The following is an 18,349-nucleotide window of genomic DNA, read 5'->3' as shown; positions in this document are numbered from 1 at the left end:
CTTTGTTGTGTGCCTGTTAGAGAACTGCCTCTTCCAGTGTTCGACTATCTTGGCACAAGAGTGTACTCTCCCTGAAAATCTTAACCTTGGGTGGTCAAAGATAGTAGTGAAATATAGATTGTAATTTGTTTTAATGTGTCTCCCTGGTAGGGTTGCCAGGTGTCCAGTTTTCGACTGGAAAGCCCGGTCGAAAAAGGACCCTGGGAGCTCCAGTTGGCCCTGCCGACCGGACCCGTTAAAAGTCTGGTCGTCGACGGGATGAGGAGGGGGCCTGCAGCAGCGCTCTCTGTGGAGCTTGGGGGCGGTGTGAGCCCCAGCAGGTAGGGGGTGGATCCCAGCGGAGGTGCTGGGAAAGGCATTTGGCTGCAGGCTGGGGCTGGCAGGGTTAACCCTGGGCAGCAGCCTCCGTGGTGGCTGGGGGCTCCTTGCAGAGCAGGCATTGTGGTCTTTAGGAAGTGCCTTCAGCCCCCTCCCTACCCGGCCTCCTGGAGAGAGGAGTCAGCCCTGCTCTCCAGGGGTGGCATGCAGCAGGCGGCAGGAGAGGGGGCCAGAGTGAGCTACTGCTGCCTGCCACAGGCCCCATAGCTTGCTCCCCGCGGGCTGCTGTACCTGGCTTGTTTCGGGACCATGTGGCTAGCAGGTAAGGGGCTGTGAGCTGGTCAGTCTCCCCTGGAGATGAATGGGCTGCATGGAAGGATGGGGCTGAAGCTGAGCTACTGTCCCTGGGAATGAGTCCGAGCAGAGTTGGACATCAGCTTGGTGCGGAAGCCCCAGCCAGCAGCCAGGACTGGGGGGACACGCAGGAGAGGGGGTCATTGCAAATGGTGCGGGAGGAGAAGGGGGCTTGGAGCAGCGCTCTCCCGAGAGCTGCAGTGATTTGGGCTATGCTAGGGGAGCAGCAAGCCCAGGGCAGCAGTGGGGTGTGTGTGTCACTTGTGGGGAATTCTCCCACCCACCCACATTCCATAGAGCAGGAAGAATTTTTGACTTCGGTGTGCTGGCCGAGCCATGTGTCCAAGATTCATAGCCGTTAGAGCAGCCTCTGAGGCCTGGGAAATGCCAGGGCAGCGCTGGTGCAACTGCTATTTAAGGGGCCCCCTGATATCAGTGCCTCCCAGGGCCCCCGCAAACTGCACCACCCAGAGCCCGGACCCCAAACCCCCTCCCGCACCTGAACTCCCTGCCAGAGCCTGCACCCCACACCCATACACTGAACCCCTTGCCCCCAGCCCGGAGCCCCCTCCTGCACCCCAAACCCCTCATCCCTGACCCCACCCCAGAGCCTGCACCCCTAGCTGGAGTGCCCCCCCCCACACACCCCAGTCTGGAGCTCCCTCCCACGCTCTGAACCCCTTGGCCCCAGCTCCAAGCACCCTCCTGCACCCTGAACCCCTCAACCCTGGCCCCACCCCAGAGCCTGCGCCCTCCCTCCCCCTCACCCTAGCCTGGTGCTCCCTTCCACGCTCTGAACCCCTTGGCCCCAGCTCTGAGCACCCTCCTGCACCCTGAACCCCTCAACCCTGGCCCCACCCCAGAGCCTGCACCCCCAGGCAGAGCCCTCACCCCTCCACACACACCCCTGCCCCAGCCCAGTGAAAGTGAGCAAGGATGGGGAGAGCAAGCGATGGAGATGGCAGGATGGAGTGAGCAGGAGTGGACCTCTGGCAGGGCGCGGGGCAAGGGTGCTTGGTTTTCTGAAATTAGAAAGGTGGCAACCCTACTCCCTGGCCTACTTCATAGATGGTGTTTTCTGTTTCCCTTTCCTTCTCTCTTCAGTTAGTAATTCATTGTTCTATAAAATGCTCAGGATCACCTGATCTCTAGAGCCAGGTCTTTGGGATTTCCTTAATTTAAAACAAAATTTGAACAGCTAGAAAGTGGAGAACTACATCCAGTAATACATTACTTCTCTTCCCCTGGTTATCCTGAGTCGTGTCTGGTTTGATTTTTAAAATGTAAATTTCAAGGAGAGTAAACAACTCTTCTTTCCTGACCTTAGCCGATTTAATTGAGCAAGTTTTGTGTGTGATTATCTGTGATTGAGCAAGTTTTGTGGGTGAGGGAGGTAGAGAGGGAGAGATTTATGTTTCCTGGCTTAAGAGTGCCTTCAGAGTGACAAGAACTAAAGTCTCTGAGGTCTTGTCAAGCTGATGTACATCTTGACATTGTCAGCATGATGATGTGTCTTCTCAAAGACACTTCAGGTGCTGTGACTTCTTGAAACCCATCTGACAGAATACAAGACTGTCTTATCAAAGTTTGGGATAGATCAGAGGTGGGCAAACTACGATCTGCGGGCCACGTCTGGCCCACGGGACCATTCTGCCTGGCCCCTGAGCTCCTGGCCGGGGAGGCTAGCCCTTGGCCCCTCCCCCGCTGTCCCCTTGCCCCACAGCGATGCCGCCGTGCGGGCAGCGCTCTGTCTCGCCGCTCCTGTCTGGCAGCGCGGTGGCATGGCTGGCTCTGGCATGATAAGGGGGTGGGGAGCAGGGGGATTGGATATGGGGTAGGGAGTCCCGAGGGGCAGTCAGGGGACAGGGAGCAGGGGGCGGTTGGATGGGGTGGAGGTTCTGAGGGTGGGGCAGTCAGGGGACAGGGAGCAGGAGGAGTTGGATAGGCAGTGGGGTCCTGGGGGTGGTTAGGGGTGGGGGTGTGGATAGGGGTTGTGGCAGTCAGGGGATCAGGAGCAGGGGGGGAGGGAGCGGTCAGGGGTCAAGGAGCAGCGGGGGTTGGATGGGTTGGGGGTTCTGAGGGGGGCAGGAAGTGGGAGGGGGTGGATAGGGGGCAGGAGCCAGGCTGTTTGGGGAGCCACAGCCTTCCCTACCCGTCCCTCCATACAGTTGCGCAACCCTGATGTGGCCCTTGGGCCAAAAAGTTTGCCCACCCCTGGGATAGATGGTGACCCCAATGGGGTGGGATGGGAAGGGGTGGGGAAGCAAAAGGGGGAATTGTTCTGGGAGTAGGTGTTTGTGAGCAATAATGCAGTAAAATCAGGATCAGAACATGATGGGAGCGGGTGAGATGACCAAAGTGAGTGAAGGGGGCTGATTCCATGTGGACCACCAGCATGGGAATCTGAGAATACGAAAATCCACTTCTGCTCATTATGGTCTCACCAGGATCTCTTACTGGTAGCGACTGGGACACTGTATTTGTGAAGAATTTCTCTCTCCATCTAGGGAAATGACAGAGTATCGGGCAACAAGGTACTTCCACGTTCATAAATTCTGGTGAACTGGGCATTTTTTGTTTTGCTTGCTTATTACTCTCCCTTCTAGGAAACCCACTATATTGCAGGTGTTAATAACAGTAAGTTTGTCTGCTTCCCTATGGGACCTGAGACTAATGGTACAATTTGAAGCAGCATAGTGTAGTGTTTTGGAGTACGGGCCTGGGAGCACAGAACTCCTGGGTCCTACTTCCAGCTCTGTGTGGTCCTTGAGCATTTCTTGGGTGGAGTTATGTATCGCTCACCTCCCTCTGTGTGTCACCATCTGTGAAATGGCCACGATGATACCGACATACCTCTCAGGGATGTTGTGAGGTTTGATTGACTAATTGTCAAGTGCTTTGAAGATGTAAAGTATTGTTTAAGTGCATATTAATTTTCAACCAGGTTTTGTTACCCTGCAGGCTTCTAGTGTGTCTTTTATAAGGAAATCTCCTACAACAAATCTCTCTTGCTGCTTGAAATTTTGTAGTGGCAGCTAGTTTATAATGACGGACTGGTGTGTGCAGATATATCAGATGAGCTTATAAGCTTACCTGCTTTGCTTGTATCAACTGTATTGTGAGACTCTGCATCAATCTTTCTCCTCCTCTTGTGCAATAAAGTAAGTCGCATTAAAGCAATAATGCCTTTCCCTAAGTGAGGTCGCATGGAAATAGCTGCACTGTATGGATGGCTGAGAAAAATCCAAAGCCTTTGGCCTTGTGCCGCCTTAGCCAGAGGCATATCAATATCCTCCTATTAGCGAATACCTGATCATGTATTATTGCTTACCTAATGTCCCCCTACTGCAGAGTGGCTATGTGCAGTATGTGTACACATGGGTGTAGGCAAGAAGACAGCCTCTGCGAGATGCAGTCTGTGTACTACTCCCCTCAGTGCCTGGGTTAGACTACCCCATTCATGGATCTTCCTCTGCTTTCTTGTTGCTAAAACTTCCTGTATGCTCCTTAAATTTCCACTACCATTAGAAGTTATGTCAATAACTCTCGTTCCCCAGTTGAAAGGTCAGTATCTTTGACCCCGCCCATTGATTTAGCCTGCATGCTCTGTATGGCAACAGCCTGGTCTGGGAAGTGAAAGAAATTGCACGTTCAACTCTAGCATGGCAGTCAGAGCACTAACCACTAGGTATGCTGGAGATTATGTGGCCATTCCTTTTCCCAAACCTGCTAGATGGTCTTGGTGGCTAGCTCTCTGCACAGCCATGTGGAAGATTCAGGTTTAATTCCTGGCTGAGGTTACATATCCTGCAGAAATAGCATGCCTAAGGCGAAGTGGGAGAGAGCAGCACCTTACATTATTCAACTGCAATACCTCTTGCCAGCTACAGGAAGCAGAGATTAGCTCAAAAGGGGCTTCCTGATGAGTATGGTGGTGACCTGAAGTCTTTGTGAATAATAGGGCACAAGAAATTAAGAGAGCTCCATGGCTCTGCAGGGAAGGATAGATAAAGAGAAGGAGGTCAGTGTCTCATATCTGAGCTTTTGCTAAGTTGTCAGTCACAAACACACATCCTGTCCCACTGAGCAAATGACTCAAACAGTTAGGAAAATAAAGCTGTAAGTGTTGAATGTCTCTGGTATTTCCTGGGCAGAATCGATTGGAGGTTGAGGACCTCCAGGAGTTGCTCATCATAATTTTAACGTCCTCCCTAGCTCATCTCATGGCTACGTCATAAATTAAGAGCATAGAAATAATCTGTCCCTTTTTTTAATTAACCCAGATCTAGTTCTAGATGGTGGTGGTTATTACAGTGTTCTAACTAGTGAGATAATAGTGTGTATCATGTGACCTAAGTAATACTCTGTAGAAGTGATGTTAAGAATGTTTCCAAGTATTTCACAATTAGAGGGAATGAAGTAATTAACCCAGTTGATCTGCCGGTAGCTGTGCAGTGGAAGTGTGGCCTTGATTCCATTACAAATATGGCAAATGTGTGAATATGGCAAATCAATTATTGTTGATCAAATAACTTGCGTTAAGAGCACCAGAATAGAGTTAGTTATGCAATTCTGAAGTAACTGGCTAGGTTTTAGTGACTGTTTCTCAAATGAAAGCTCATGGCCCACTGCAAGGCAACTACTTGGCTAAAGTACCTACAGTAAAATAATTACCTTCATATAAAAGTATGAGTAGTCAGCAACCAAATCCGTCATTCTGTCCAGGGCTTGAGTCTTACCATTGGGACACCTGTTCTCTCTCCATAAAAGATCCTGCACATGTCTGACGGGACAAACCTGCATCTTGCAGTGCTCACATACATCTACAGTTGGTCACTAAGGGCTTGTCTACATGGCAAGTTATTGCACAACAAGCCAGTATGTGAATCTAGAGTGTCCCAGCTTGCCACACAATAATGTTCCATGTTCCACTGCTACAGCACAGTGAACGGTCCCAGAGGATGGCTTAACACGCTACCCCTTGAAAGCATATCATGTTAAGCTGCACGCCAGGACTTCACACGGTAGCAGTATCCACGTGGGATGTTGCAAGATGAAGCAGTGTGGAATTCATACTTGGGTTTGTCACACAGTAACTTGCCATGTAGCCCTAACTGTACAAAGGGAGCAAGGAGTCTAGAACTCGTGACCTTCTATTCCAGGTCAGTGAGCTATAGGTGCAGTTCCACTAGTTCATCCAGTTGGAGAAATGATAAAACAGATTTATTGTAGAAGAGGAAACAGAAAGACAGTCAAGACTCTTGGGTTGCACTCCTAACTCTACCACTAATTGGCCTTGGACAAGTCACATCACTTTTCTATGCCTTACTGTTCCAGCCTGTAAAAGGAAGATAGTAATACTTAGTTTCCTACTTCCCAGGAGTGTTGAGAGGCTTTTTAATGTTTGCCTAACACTTCGAGATTATCTAATGAAAAGTGTTGTATGGTGGGGAATTGTTATGCTGTTCATCCTAATCTACGTGTTTGTGGGTTAACAGGAAGCGGACGGTTGTGCCATTATGTCATTTATAATGGCTGACTCAAATGGATGTTGACATCTTTAACGAGGATCTCCCATCTTCCCCACCTCCCTGAGAATTGTATTTCCTTCCTTTGTAGGACTGTGTGTTCTGTACACCTCTTGATTTAGCAATGAGACTAAAATGAGATGGACGGTGACCTTTTAAATGAGGAAGTGACCAGAATGCAAGCACAGCAGGAAACTACAAATGACAGAGCAATAACATATGTCCAACTTATTTTGTATTCGAGAATTTGCTGTCCCACTTCTGATTCCTTATCAAGAATTGGGAGGATGAGACATTACATTGTATAAATATTGATTCTTCTTCTGTCTGTGGATGGGAAATTGTTGAGCAGCCTTTGCAGGGGACTGTACTGCTGGGAGCCCATCAGGTGGACAAGGTGACCCAACACTCTCACAAATCTTGGGAGACAGGCCAGTCCTTGCCTACAGACAGCCCCGCAACCTGAAGCAAATACTCACCAACAACCACATACCACACAACAGAACCACTAACCCAGGAACTTATCCTTGCAACAAAGCCCGTTGCCAATTGTACCCACATATCTATTCAGGGGACACCATCACAGGGCCTAATAACATCAGCCACACTATCAGAGGCTCGTTCACCTGCACATCCACCAATGTGATTTATGCCATCATGTGCCAGCAATGCCCCTCTGCCATGTACATTGGTCAAACTGGACAGTCTCTACGTAAAAGAATAAATGGACACAAATCAGATGTCAAGAATTATAACATTCATAAACCAGTCGGAGAACACTTCAATCTCTCTGGTCACGCAATCACAGACATGAAGGTCGCTATCTTAAAACAAAAAAACTTCAAATCCAGACTCCAGCGAGAAACTGCTGAATTGGAATTCATTTGCAAATTGGATACTATTAATTTAGGCTTAAATAGAGACTGGGAGTGGCTAAGTCATTATGCAAGGTAGCCTATTTCCTCTTGTTTTTTCCTACCCCCCCCCCCCCAGATGTTCTGGTTTAACTTGGATTTAAACTTGGAGAGTGGTCAGTTTGGACGAGCTATTACCAGCAGGAGAGTGAGTCTGTGTGTGTATGGGGGTGGGTTTTTGGAGGGGGGTGAGGGAGTGAGAGAACCTGGATTTGTGCAGGAAATGGCCTAACTTCATTATCATGCACATTGTGTAAAGAGTTGTCACTTTGGATGGGCTATCACCAGCAGGAGAGTGAATTTGTGTGGGGGGGTGGAGGGTGAGAAAACCTGGATTTGTGCTGGAAATGGCCTAACCTGACGATTACTTTAGATAAGCTATTACCAGCAGGACAGTGGGGTGGGAGGAGGTATTGTTTCATATTCTCTGTGTATATATAAAGTCTGCTGCAGTTTCCACGGTATGTATCTGATGAAGTGAGCTGTAGCTCACGAAAGCTCATGCTCAAATAAATTGGTTAGTCTCTAAGGTGCCACAAGTACTCCTTTTCTTTTTGCGAATACAGACTAACACGGCTGTTACTCTGAAACCTGAAAGGTAAACAATGGGTAGGCTTAGATACTGTGTTTGAGACACTGAGCAGCCCTGAAGAGGTCTATGAGGGTCATCACCTAGGAAAGATGGAAAATCTCTTGAGATGACCCCTCTCTTCACAATATTTAAATCCCAGCAAGGCTAACTGTCATCGATTGGACCTGAGAAAACAATGCAAAGTAGGAGAACGCTGGCAGCAGGGTGTCCTTTCTCAAACTGTTGGGGTGAGACAGACACTGGTGCCTGGGAGAGGACAATGTATCAGAAGAAAGGCAGCTTGCTTTGAGGGAGGCAGCAGAAGAGGCTGGATTCCTATGAAGCAAGAGCCGAGGAGGGGGTGTCCAAAAGAGGAGGAGCCAGGTGAGCAAAGCAGGCAAGGGAGCAGGAGGAGCCACTTTGGGAGGGCTTGGACAGAGACTAAGGTTCAGAAGGATTAAACATGTCTCCTTTTGTGTCTGAAGGATCATAGGCTTCTGGATCTCGGCAAGTGCTGAAGTGTTTCATGTTACTGACCAGGGACCCTGGAAAAAATCATTCTCTTTTTGTTGGAGAAACAAAGCTGTTGTATCCCAAATGTCAGTTATAAGGCTCCAATTTGGGGAGTGGCTCATGTTTTATCTGGGTGAAATCCTTGAGTGATAACAAACTACTCTGCTACTTTCAGAGTAACAGCCATGTTAGTCTGTATTCGACTAGTAATAAATAAATTGGTTAGTCTCTAAGGTGCCACAAGTACTCCTTTTCTTTTTACTCTGCTACTGTCCCCTCTATGTGCATGTGCAGTTTGCACTGTCTGCAGGCTTGCCAAAGAATCCCTGAAACCTTCTGCTGCAAGTTTCGAAGCAAAGGGTATGAGGGAGCAAGGAGCGTAGCAACATCTCCTTGGAATCTGAAGTATTTCTAGAAGCAAATCAAATTGTTTCTGAGTGGATCATGGTTTATGCCATGTAAGGAAACTCTCTTGCTCTTTCCCCTGAAACTGTGACTGCAAGCACTTGAGGTGGGACCGGTGTGTCTTCCCCCACCTGCCCTTGTGCCCTCACTTGCCCCTTTCATACACTTCAGGAGTAGTCCCTAAGAAAAGCCAATAAAAAAACACAACCCCTGCCCTGCCACCAGAAGCACCCGTGAAGCAGCAGTGCTTGCCTGCTGCTCCTCTGGTTTTGGGAGGGACTCGAACCGTCCTTTGAGGCTACAGTGCAGCCCTACAGGCAGCCACCTCTAAAGAGCTAGAATCCACAACTGCAATACTCCCCCGTCCAACCTCGTGATTATATTGTTTCTGTGACTGTCTGAGCCAAGCCGTGGTGCAGGAATCTCACATTCCCATTGCCTGCCCTCCAGAAGGGTAGCTGTATGCATGGTGGCATAATACCTTGGGCCGACTCCTTTTCTTTTGCTGGAGTCTCTATCCCTCCAGCAAGGTCTGCTTGTCACTGTGTCACAAACTGCACATATTATTTCCCACTTCACATCAGTGTTGACTGCTTAAATAATGGGAAGAATCCATGAGACTCCTAATTCCCCTTCTTGGCATTAGGGGGAAGGATGGCAGCTGGACAGCGAGGGGCATAATAAAGGGGCATAATACAGAAATAAATTAAATAAAGGGGCATAATACAGAAATCTACCAGTTCCATGAAGACCCTAGTAGTGGCTCAGGGGGAGTTCATAGAAAGAGTGACCTTGACACGAGAGCTCTGCTTTAGCTGCACGTTTCCAGTGTGTCTTTGGGGAGTGAAACTTCCAGTTCAGTGAAGGGGGATGACATTTTCTTTGAGGCCTTCCCTTAGCAAGCTAAGCCTATAGCTCATTATTAGGCATGCAGCTGTGACCTGGTGGATGGAGCATGGAATGGGGAGTGAGGTGTCCTAGATTCTGTTCCTGACTCTGTCACTGGCTTTGCACCCTTGGGCAAATTGCCATACTTCTCTGCCACAGGTATCCCGTTTATTAAAATGGAAGTGATTCTACTGCTTACGTCCCTTTGTAAAGAGCTTTGAGAGCCACAAATGAAAAAGCATTATGTAAGCACAAATTATATCATGTGAACTATTCCAGTACCCTATTATAATTGACCCTGGAGAGAAGTAAGGGTTAATCATGTATGAAGCTGCATTTGACTTTCTTGCTGGCTCATAACCTGAAAATGCCCAATAGAAATATTGATGTCCTTGGAGTATACCACAGCTCTTTGAAGTGATCAATGAATTCTTGAACCTGATACACATTCCATTGCTAGCTTGGGCATGGAAGCGCCTTTACAGTGGTAATGTTAAACTGCCCAAAGCAGTGACGGAGTGTGGCCTAAATCTCAGACAGCGGAGAAGAGCTGGGAGAAAGCCGGACACTATTATGAAACAGACTGACTGACTGGTAGCCTGGGAGCCTGCTGGAAGCACTTATGGGATGTAGAAAGCTGCAACATTTCTGTTAGGATTAATGCCTCTCTTGGCTGAGGTCACTCCTGGAAGCCATGTCGCAGGTATGCCTGAATTTTTGGCACTACATAATCTCTCAATAATAAATACATAGAAGGCTTAATATCCTCTAGCACGAATGGGAGCTCCCAGCCAAGAAACTTCTAACCAGGTCACAGATGAGCAGACTTGCCCTTCCCTCTGCTGGAAATGGCCTAACCTGATGATCACTTTAGATAAGCTATTACCAGCAGGACAGTGGGGTGGGAGGAGGTATTGTTTCATATTCTCTGTGTATATATAAAGTCTGCTGCAGTTTCCACGGTATGCATCCGATGAAGTGAGCTGTAGCTCACGAAAGCTCATGCTCAAATAAATTGGTTAGTCTCTAAGGTGCCAAAAGTACTCCTTTTCTTTTTGCGAATACAGACTAACACGGTTGTTACTCTGAAACCTTCCCTCTGTGTCATTTTTATTAATCACTTGAAATGTATATTAGGTAACTATTACCAACAGCTTGTCAGGCCAGTTAACAGAAAGGAGACGGTAGCAATGTGGAGCTGAACACCAACACTATTTTGGTTTCAGTCAAACGCCAATCAAATTCACTGATCTGGTGATCATTATCTTCTCAACTGAACCTGTAGTTACCGGTTTCCGTGTAGGCAAACCCATCTCTCTCTGCACTTCCTTCTGGATAAATAAGTCATGCCATTCACCAGCTAGAAGCTCATGGTCCAGAGATGGGCCCTAAGAGCAAAAGCACTCTTGCCTCATCTTTTAGCGCCCTTCATCTGTATTGTCTGTTAGCTCCTCTGGCCAGGGACCATTTTTCTTTTTGTTTGTCAAAAGGGCTTAGCACACTTTTGAGCACTAGATGAAAAGTAACGTGGGATTCTCACTGCTGAAGATAGTAAAGCATATTTGCAAAAAGTAGACTATTATATCATATATATCACATATTGGCAGATACATCCACTAATGTGCTTATCTGGTCTGGCTGGATAGCACAGTGATCGAAAAGATCTCCTCGGTAATCTTATACATCTCTTTGGTCCTGTGCAGGATTTTCCCTACAATATTTTCTCCAGAGCTTTATTTGGACTAGTTTTTAAATCTCCCACGCAAATGGGCTTCCAGCTGTCTCTCCACTGTATTTTTTTGCCATATTTTAAGTGTTCAAAATAAGCACAAATGGTGGAACTAACAAGATTTGTGCCAACCCTAAATATTCCTTCTCCCAACCTGAGTCTGTGTTTTGTCATCTTACATGTGAGGTGCAAAGTGCTATAATATAATACTACCACGCACAGAAAACTGTTCCACAGTTTATTGGATCTCGCTATCCAGGAATCTTTCCCCTGATATTTTCTAGCCTAAATGCTCCTCATCTCAATGTCATGCCATTGTTTTGAAGTGCTATGCAGAGTTCCAAGTGAGTCACCAGGGGAAGGAGATGAAATTGGAGGCGTGGGAGAGGGGCACACCAGCCAAAAAAGGAAGGGTCGAAAGTTAGGAATCACGAATCGGAGAAACCTAAAACATCTCTCCCCTCCAGCAAGGAGCTCAGACAGCTTTCCAGCACAGGCAGGGTTAATCACAGGTGAGGAGACTAATCCTAAATGTCCCATCTCACAAACTGCCTCTGCCACCCAATGTGGGTGGCAAAAATTGATTGTGATCAGCTGCACAAGTGGGCCTTTCTAAGGCTGTGTCTACACCGCCACTTTCAGTGCTAAAACTTTAGTCATTCAGGGGTATGAAAAAACACCCCCCTGTGCAACAAAAGTTTTAGCGCTGAAAAGTGCCAATATAGACAGCTGCAGCTCCTGGCGATAAAGCTACTACCACTTGTTCGGGGTGGGTTTTTTTATCTCCAGGAGAGCTCTGCCCCGGCAGTAAAGCGTGACTACCCTGCCCACATCACAGTGCTGCTGCAGCAATGCTGTAACGTGGGCAGTGTAGACATACCCTTATGGGACAGGTGGCAGTCTTCTTTCTCTAAAACCCTTGGTATTACATGTTCACACTCGCTCCCTCTGTCAGCAGTTGGGACATCCACAGTTGGGACACCATCATCAACAGTGTGAGCAATGCACTGTGGGTACCTTTACCATAGTCCACCTCGACCCCTTCTGCCACTAGGCCTTGTGGAAAGGCAGAGTTGATCACGGTGTATCTAGGGACCAGGCTCAGTGTCCCATGATGCATTGTTTTCTGTCCCAACATTCCATGGGTTTCCAGCTTTCTTTTGTGGCATTTTTTCAAAGGCCCTTATTTACTGTTCACCCCGCCATCTCTGTGTGAAGGGATGGATCCCGCACTGCTCTCCTATGCTCTGATAACTGTCATGAAGACATTGCGGATGGCCGTGCAGTTAATCACGAAGATCCTAACTGAAGAAGACTCCCAGTTGCCTGACATGCTGTCTGATATGGATAGGACCAACTTCAGACTGCTTTTGGCATTCACGGAACAGCTGCAGAAGGTGGACTGTCGCTTTTGGACTTGGGAAACAAGCACTGAATGGTGGGATTGTATCATCATGCAGGTCTGGGATGATGAGCAGTGGCTACAGAATTTTTGGATGCGGAAAGCCACCTTCCTGGAACTGTGTGCGGTGCTCACCCCAGCACTGTGGCACAAGGACACCGGAATGAGAGCTGCCCTATCGGTGGAGAAGAGTGTGGCGATCACTGTGTGGAAGCTGATGACTCCAGACTGCTACCGGTTGGTTGCGAATCAATTTGGAGTGGGAAAGTTGACCGTTGAGGCTGTGTTAATGCAAGTGTGCAGGGCAATTAATTGCATGTTCCTGTTTTGGCACCAGACCACCTTGTGACGGAGTACATCGATAGGAAGGGGTACTTCTCCATGGTGATGCAGGTGCTTGTGGATCACCGTGAGCGTTTCACTGACATCAATGCGGGGTGGTCCAGGAAGGTGCGTGATGCATGCATCTTCAGGAACACTGGCCTGTACAGCAAGCTGACAGTGGGGACTTTCTTTCCAAATCAGAAGATTACAGGGGGAGACGTTGAAATGCCCATAGTGATCCTGGGAGACCCAGCATACCCCTTACAGTCCTGGCTCATGAAACCTGGACAGCAGTAAGGCGGTTCAACAACAGGATGAGTAGGTGCTGGATGACCATGGAATGTGCCTTTGGCAGATTAAAGGCGCGCTGGCAATGCCTTTCTGGCAGGTTAGACCTCAGTGAGGATAATATGGTCATATAATATCCTCATGGTCATAGCCGCATGATGTACATTGCATAATCTTTGCGAAGTTAACGGTGAAAGGTTTGCTCAGAAGTGGAGTGTTGAGACAGACAGCTTGGCTGCTGATTTTGAGCAGCCAGATACCAGGGCTATCAGAGGGGGGCAATTCAAATCAGGGAGGTTTTGAGGCAACACTTTGAAAATGAGAACCAGTCATGTATATCTCTGTGATTGGTGCTGCAATGTTACATGACATGTAGTTTTCCTAGGAAGCAATGGTGACATTTGGGGCCTTACGTTCCAGTAAGCAAATGATTAAACTGCCTGTGTATGTATTGGTAGTGCCTGCTATCTCAATTTGTAGGAAACAAACAAAGATGAGTTACCGTTCACAAACTTTCCTTTTATTGCACAAGAAACAGCATGCACACTCACACCAGCACACACGGATGTACACACACACACACACACACACACAATGACTTGGTGGGAAAGGAGGAACCAGGGAAGGGCAGACTTTCAGATCTGTGTGTAGGTCCAGCTATCATTATGAAAGTTGTCCAAGGCGGTGGAGTGAAGGGGAAACCGAGGATTCCCGACAGTGGAAATGACTGTGCTGGCAGAGTTTGGGGGGAGGGCATGGAAAAGAGTTCTGATTGTGCTGCAGGGGAGGGTGGGCACGCATGTGCTCAGTCTGCAGCATTATGAAGGACTTCAGCATCTGCGTTTGCTCCTCCATGATTTTAATCATCTGCTCAGTACTGTCCTTAACAAACTCCTGATTTTCTTTCTTGTCCTGCCTTTCGGCTTCCCTCCACTCCTTGCATTCCCATTTCTCTGCATTGGAGAAGGGAAGTACCTCCCGGAACATGTCTTCTTTGCTGACTCTTGGGTGCTTTCTTATCTGGTGGAGACATTCAGCCAGTGCGTGTGTGGTGGTCCTCAAGGCCACAACTGCCGAAGCATGATTAAGTTCACGCACAGCATTGAAACATTTCAGTAAAATACACCTCTGGTAACATAATCACTTTCTCACTGACCCTTGGCAAGCAAACATCTTGGTGAACACCCAAAGCATGGTGAGTGTTGGCTAGGGAGGCAGAGGGGGGCGCTCTACATGGGTGCTCTTTTCCCCTACAAGGGTTGCATTGCAGCCGACTAGGGAAAAAATTCTAAAATTCTCCCACTCTTTTCCACAGGCGAGGGTCATTGTAGCAGATCTCTCACTCCTGAGGGTAAGCAGGGAAGCAAGCCTCCCACATGCTTGTGGCTTCCGCCCTGGTCCCTGTGCTGCTCGCCTGTGTGCCACTTTGGTCCCTGCACAAGTGATTGCTGAACGGCGAGGGAAAGTTTCCTACAATGGGGGAAGGAACAAAGCAGCTCTGCCAAGGAACCTTCGGCAGAGGATTGCCAAATACCTCCAGGAAACTTTTTCCTAGAGATCTCTCTGGAGGATTCCCGTGTGCATCAACACCCCTGTTTCACCATCCTGATTAGCTGCACAGGGGAATGTCCAGCACACAGAAACTCAGCTAGCCTTGTACATTTCTACACCCTAAACTCAGCTTTGCGCTACACAGTCCACAGCCACTTACCAGGTGTCTCCTCTCCTGCTTCTTGCTCACTGGAGAGCAACTGCTGGGACTGGCTAGACACCTCCAGAGTGGTGAACAGTTCCTGACAGCCTGCCCCACCGGGCGACCCACCGGGCGCTCCACATTGTGTCTAACTCCACCTCTTCATTAATGACTTTGTCCTCTGGGTTAGGTCCTCTTTCCCCTACCCCCAGGCCCGCCGAAATATCCACAGGGCTCTTGGCAGTAGAGGTGGAGTCACCACAGAGGATAGCATCCAGCTCCTTGTAGAGCCAGCGGGTCTTAGGTGCAGCACTGGAGCGACGGTTTGCCTCCCTCTCCTTATGGTACGCTGCCTCAGCTCCTTTATATTTGCTCTGTACTGCAGCGTGTCCCGACCATAGCCCTTTTCGCACAAGCCTCAAGAAATCTGCCCATAGGTATCCCAATTCCTACGGTTCAAGTGCAGCTGTGACTGCACAGACTCCTCTCCCCAGATACTGAGCAGATCCAACAGCTCAGTAGAGGTGCAGCAGGAGAGCGTTTGCTGCAATAAGCCACCATGGTCACCTGGGAAAATGCGATGTGACCTCTCCATGACGAGCCAACAGGAAATGGAATTTCAAAAATTCCTGGGACTTCTAAGGGGGAGGGGCAGATGGTTGTTTACCTGGCTGCTGGGTAGTGGAGTTCAAACTGCTGACCAGAGCGGTCAGGATGGGCATTGTGGGACACCAATAAAATCAAGCGTGGTGTCTACACTGGCACTTTGTTGACAAAAAATTAGCACAAAAAATCTTATGTCTGTCATCAGGGTGGTTTTATTTTGTCGTCAAAACAGAGCACTTTTGCTGCCAAAGGTCCCATCGCAGTGTGTATGCATTCACTGTTTTGTTGACAAAAGCTGCCTTTTGTCAACAAAACTCTGTAGTGTAGACAAGGCCTCAGAGGAGTTCAGTGTGGCTCAAAAGCTTGTCTCTCTCACCAACAAATGTGGATCTAATAAACGATAGTACCTCACCCCCCCTGATTCTCTAATAATATATTTTATTGGACTAACTTCTGTTGGTGAGAGAGACAAGCTTTTGAGCCACACACAGCTCTTCTTCAGAACATCTTACATCCAACATATCCTGGGACAGACAGGGCTACAACTTTGTATATATCAGATTATAGGCTTCCTTCTTCCTAAGGGGGGTAGGAGCCCCATAATGCAGAGGGCTGATGCACTAATTAGCCGTTCACCTCTAGAAAGAGCAGTCTTATTTCATGTCACAAGTGGAAGCCCCTTTTGGGGGAAGTATATAACTTCTTTTTTTAATTTTTTTTTTTGGTTAGAGCAAGTGGTTGACTTGGTTTCCTACTGTAGTGAGTGAGGTGGGTAAAGTCCCTCTGTCCTGCAATTGCTATGTGCAAGTTATAGAGTCAGGTTGCTAGTGTCTATACCCATCTGATTTCATATCCTCTGGAAAGGCTTTCTTCTCACTTAATTCCTGAGTTTTTTAGCATCTGTCACACAAACTAGCCCTAACTTTCCCTCCCTGAGCAAATTCCCCTACTGAAGAGTAGCAGTGTGTGTGAGTTACAAAGTGAAACCGTCTGTGCTCATCTCCCTGCAGAGTTAACGAGCTTTACGTAGACGACCCAGACAAAGAGAGCGGAGGTAAAATAGAAGTGAATCTGAACATCAGCTTACCGAACCTGCACTGTGAATGTAAGTGTCTCCGTTCAGGCCTAGATTTCTTGCTGTATTTCTGGAGGTGGCTACTCAAAGCTCTAAATTTACTCATTTAATGTGAAATCTGGGAGCAATCCCCACCCTGTATTTTGATGAAATGTTGTTGCCCTTTTCTCCTAGGGAAGAAATAAAAACTCTACCTTGTCCAGTGTATTGTTCTTCCCTTTCTGAGGCGTATGACTGTAGAGAGAGGCATTAGAGAGTGTCTTTTCTATAGTGTGTCGTCATCTCTATAGGGAATCAGTTGTGCCCGTGTTTACATAACCCAGTGGCTCATGCTTACACAATCCAGGTGTGGGAGGGAGGTCAGATTTCTGCAGTGGCTGAGTCTCTGTAAATACCCTACTACTTCACATTCTAAGCCAGGTTATCTTTTTCTTGCGACCCTACCTAGCAATGGAATATGACTCTGTCTTCCTTCAGTTCTGACTAGTGACCCACCTCCCTTAGTGAGATCTGACTAAATCTGGTTTCCTCTTTCATGGTCTGCTGTTTTGTGTCCAGGAGTAAGAAACCTTCTGAGTTATAATCACAGCTATCTGACTCAGATATCACATTTGGCCTTTGGCAAATAACCTAACTTCTCTGCCTCACTTTCTCAATCTGAAAAATGGGAATTAGGCCTACCTCCCAAGGGTGTAATGTCTAAATTAATATTCATAAAATACTCTGAAGCTGAAAAGCTCTTTGGTGATTATTCCATCGCTGCTGATGAGCAGCAATGACCTTTACTTTAAGAGGTGAATTTACTTGAACGATTCTGTTGAATGCCAGGAAAAAGTTGTTTGTGCTCCACAAAGAATTGTGCACACCTTTTCCTGTTTGTAACTTTCTCCACGTTTATCTTTCCCTTTTCCCCCTCCCAACCGGGTAGTGGTTGGACTGGACATTCAGGATGAAATGGGAAGGCACGAAGTTGGTCATATTGACAACTCAATGAAAGTACCTCTCAATAATGGGGATGGCTGCAGGTTTGAGGGCCACTTCAGCATCAACAAGGTGAGTGTGAATGACACCGGTTGTGGGTGTATGGTGGTTCGGGAGCAGCTGGCAAGCCCCATATGCAAAGTGCTCCTGAAAGCCCACATCTGAATGGCTCTGCAGGTATTGTGGTTTCAAATCAGGACATGAGCTCAGCTCTCTGATGCTGCAGTATAGCACTAGGAGGAGAGGCTGCACAGTTAGACCTATAGAAGTATTAAATAAATCGCCCATATACCCCTGTCTAGAACAACATTCCAGGTGTCACCTCTTGAATAGCAGAAAACAGGCCTGTGTTGTGGCCAACAGCCCCTTTCATTAAAACAGGCTCTAATGTCTTAGGTTGTGTATGAGCTATTGGGGAATGCAGAATGGCTGCTGTTTGCCCTCCATAATCACAGCACCTCTAGTACATGATTCACTGTTGTGCAAAGAGCTTTGGCACATTCTGATCCAAACTCTGTCCTATTCCAAGAACTGCAGAATGATTGGAATGTTCCCCATTTGGGGATGCCAGCTTGACAGAAATGTCTTCGTGTTTAGATGGGGTGCCATGAACACCCACGTGCGTGCACCCTATGTGCTGTGTAGAAATGGATCTCTGGCATGCTCTGAGGGAATGAATATACAGGCCTAGGGAGGTTCCTCTCCGGGATGGGTGTGTCCAGAATTGGTTACTCTGGCTATGTAATGCTGCAGATGACTA

The 18,349-nt window shown here is 47.8% G+C and overlaps 1 protein-coding gene across 2 annotated transcripts in view; it reads left to right on the top strand.

Moving 5' to 3' along the window:
- Positions 1-18,349, top strand: part of ERGIC1 (endoplasmic reticulum-golgi intermediate compartment 1) — a 102,455-nt gene that overhangs the window by 56,112 nt on the left and 27,994 nt on the right. For both annotated transcript variants that reach the window (XM_077823881.1, XM_077823882.1), the window contains exons 4-5: positions 16,544-16,638; positions 17,537-17,661. In XM_077823881.1, coding sequence (XP_077680007.1) covers positions 16,544-16,638; positions 17,537-17,661 — 220 coding nt within the window. The remainder of the gene's footprint in view (positions 1-16,543; positions 16,639-17,536; positions 17,662-18,349) is intronic.

Source organism: Eretmochelys imbricata, chromosome 8 (assembly GCF_965152235.1).
Source record: "Eretmochelys imbricata isolate rEreImb1 chromosome 8, rEreImb1.hap1, whole genome shotgun sequence".
NCBI classification, from domain to species: Eukaryota; Metazoa; Chordata; order Testudines; family Cheloniidae; genus Eretmochelys; species Eretmochelys imbricata.
Note: the sequence above shows the minus strand (reverse complement) of the source record. Positions and strands in the feature narration are given on the sequence as shown.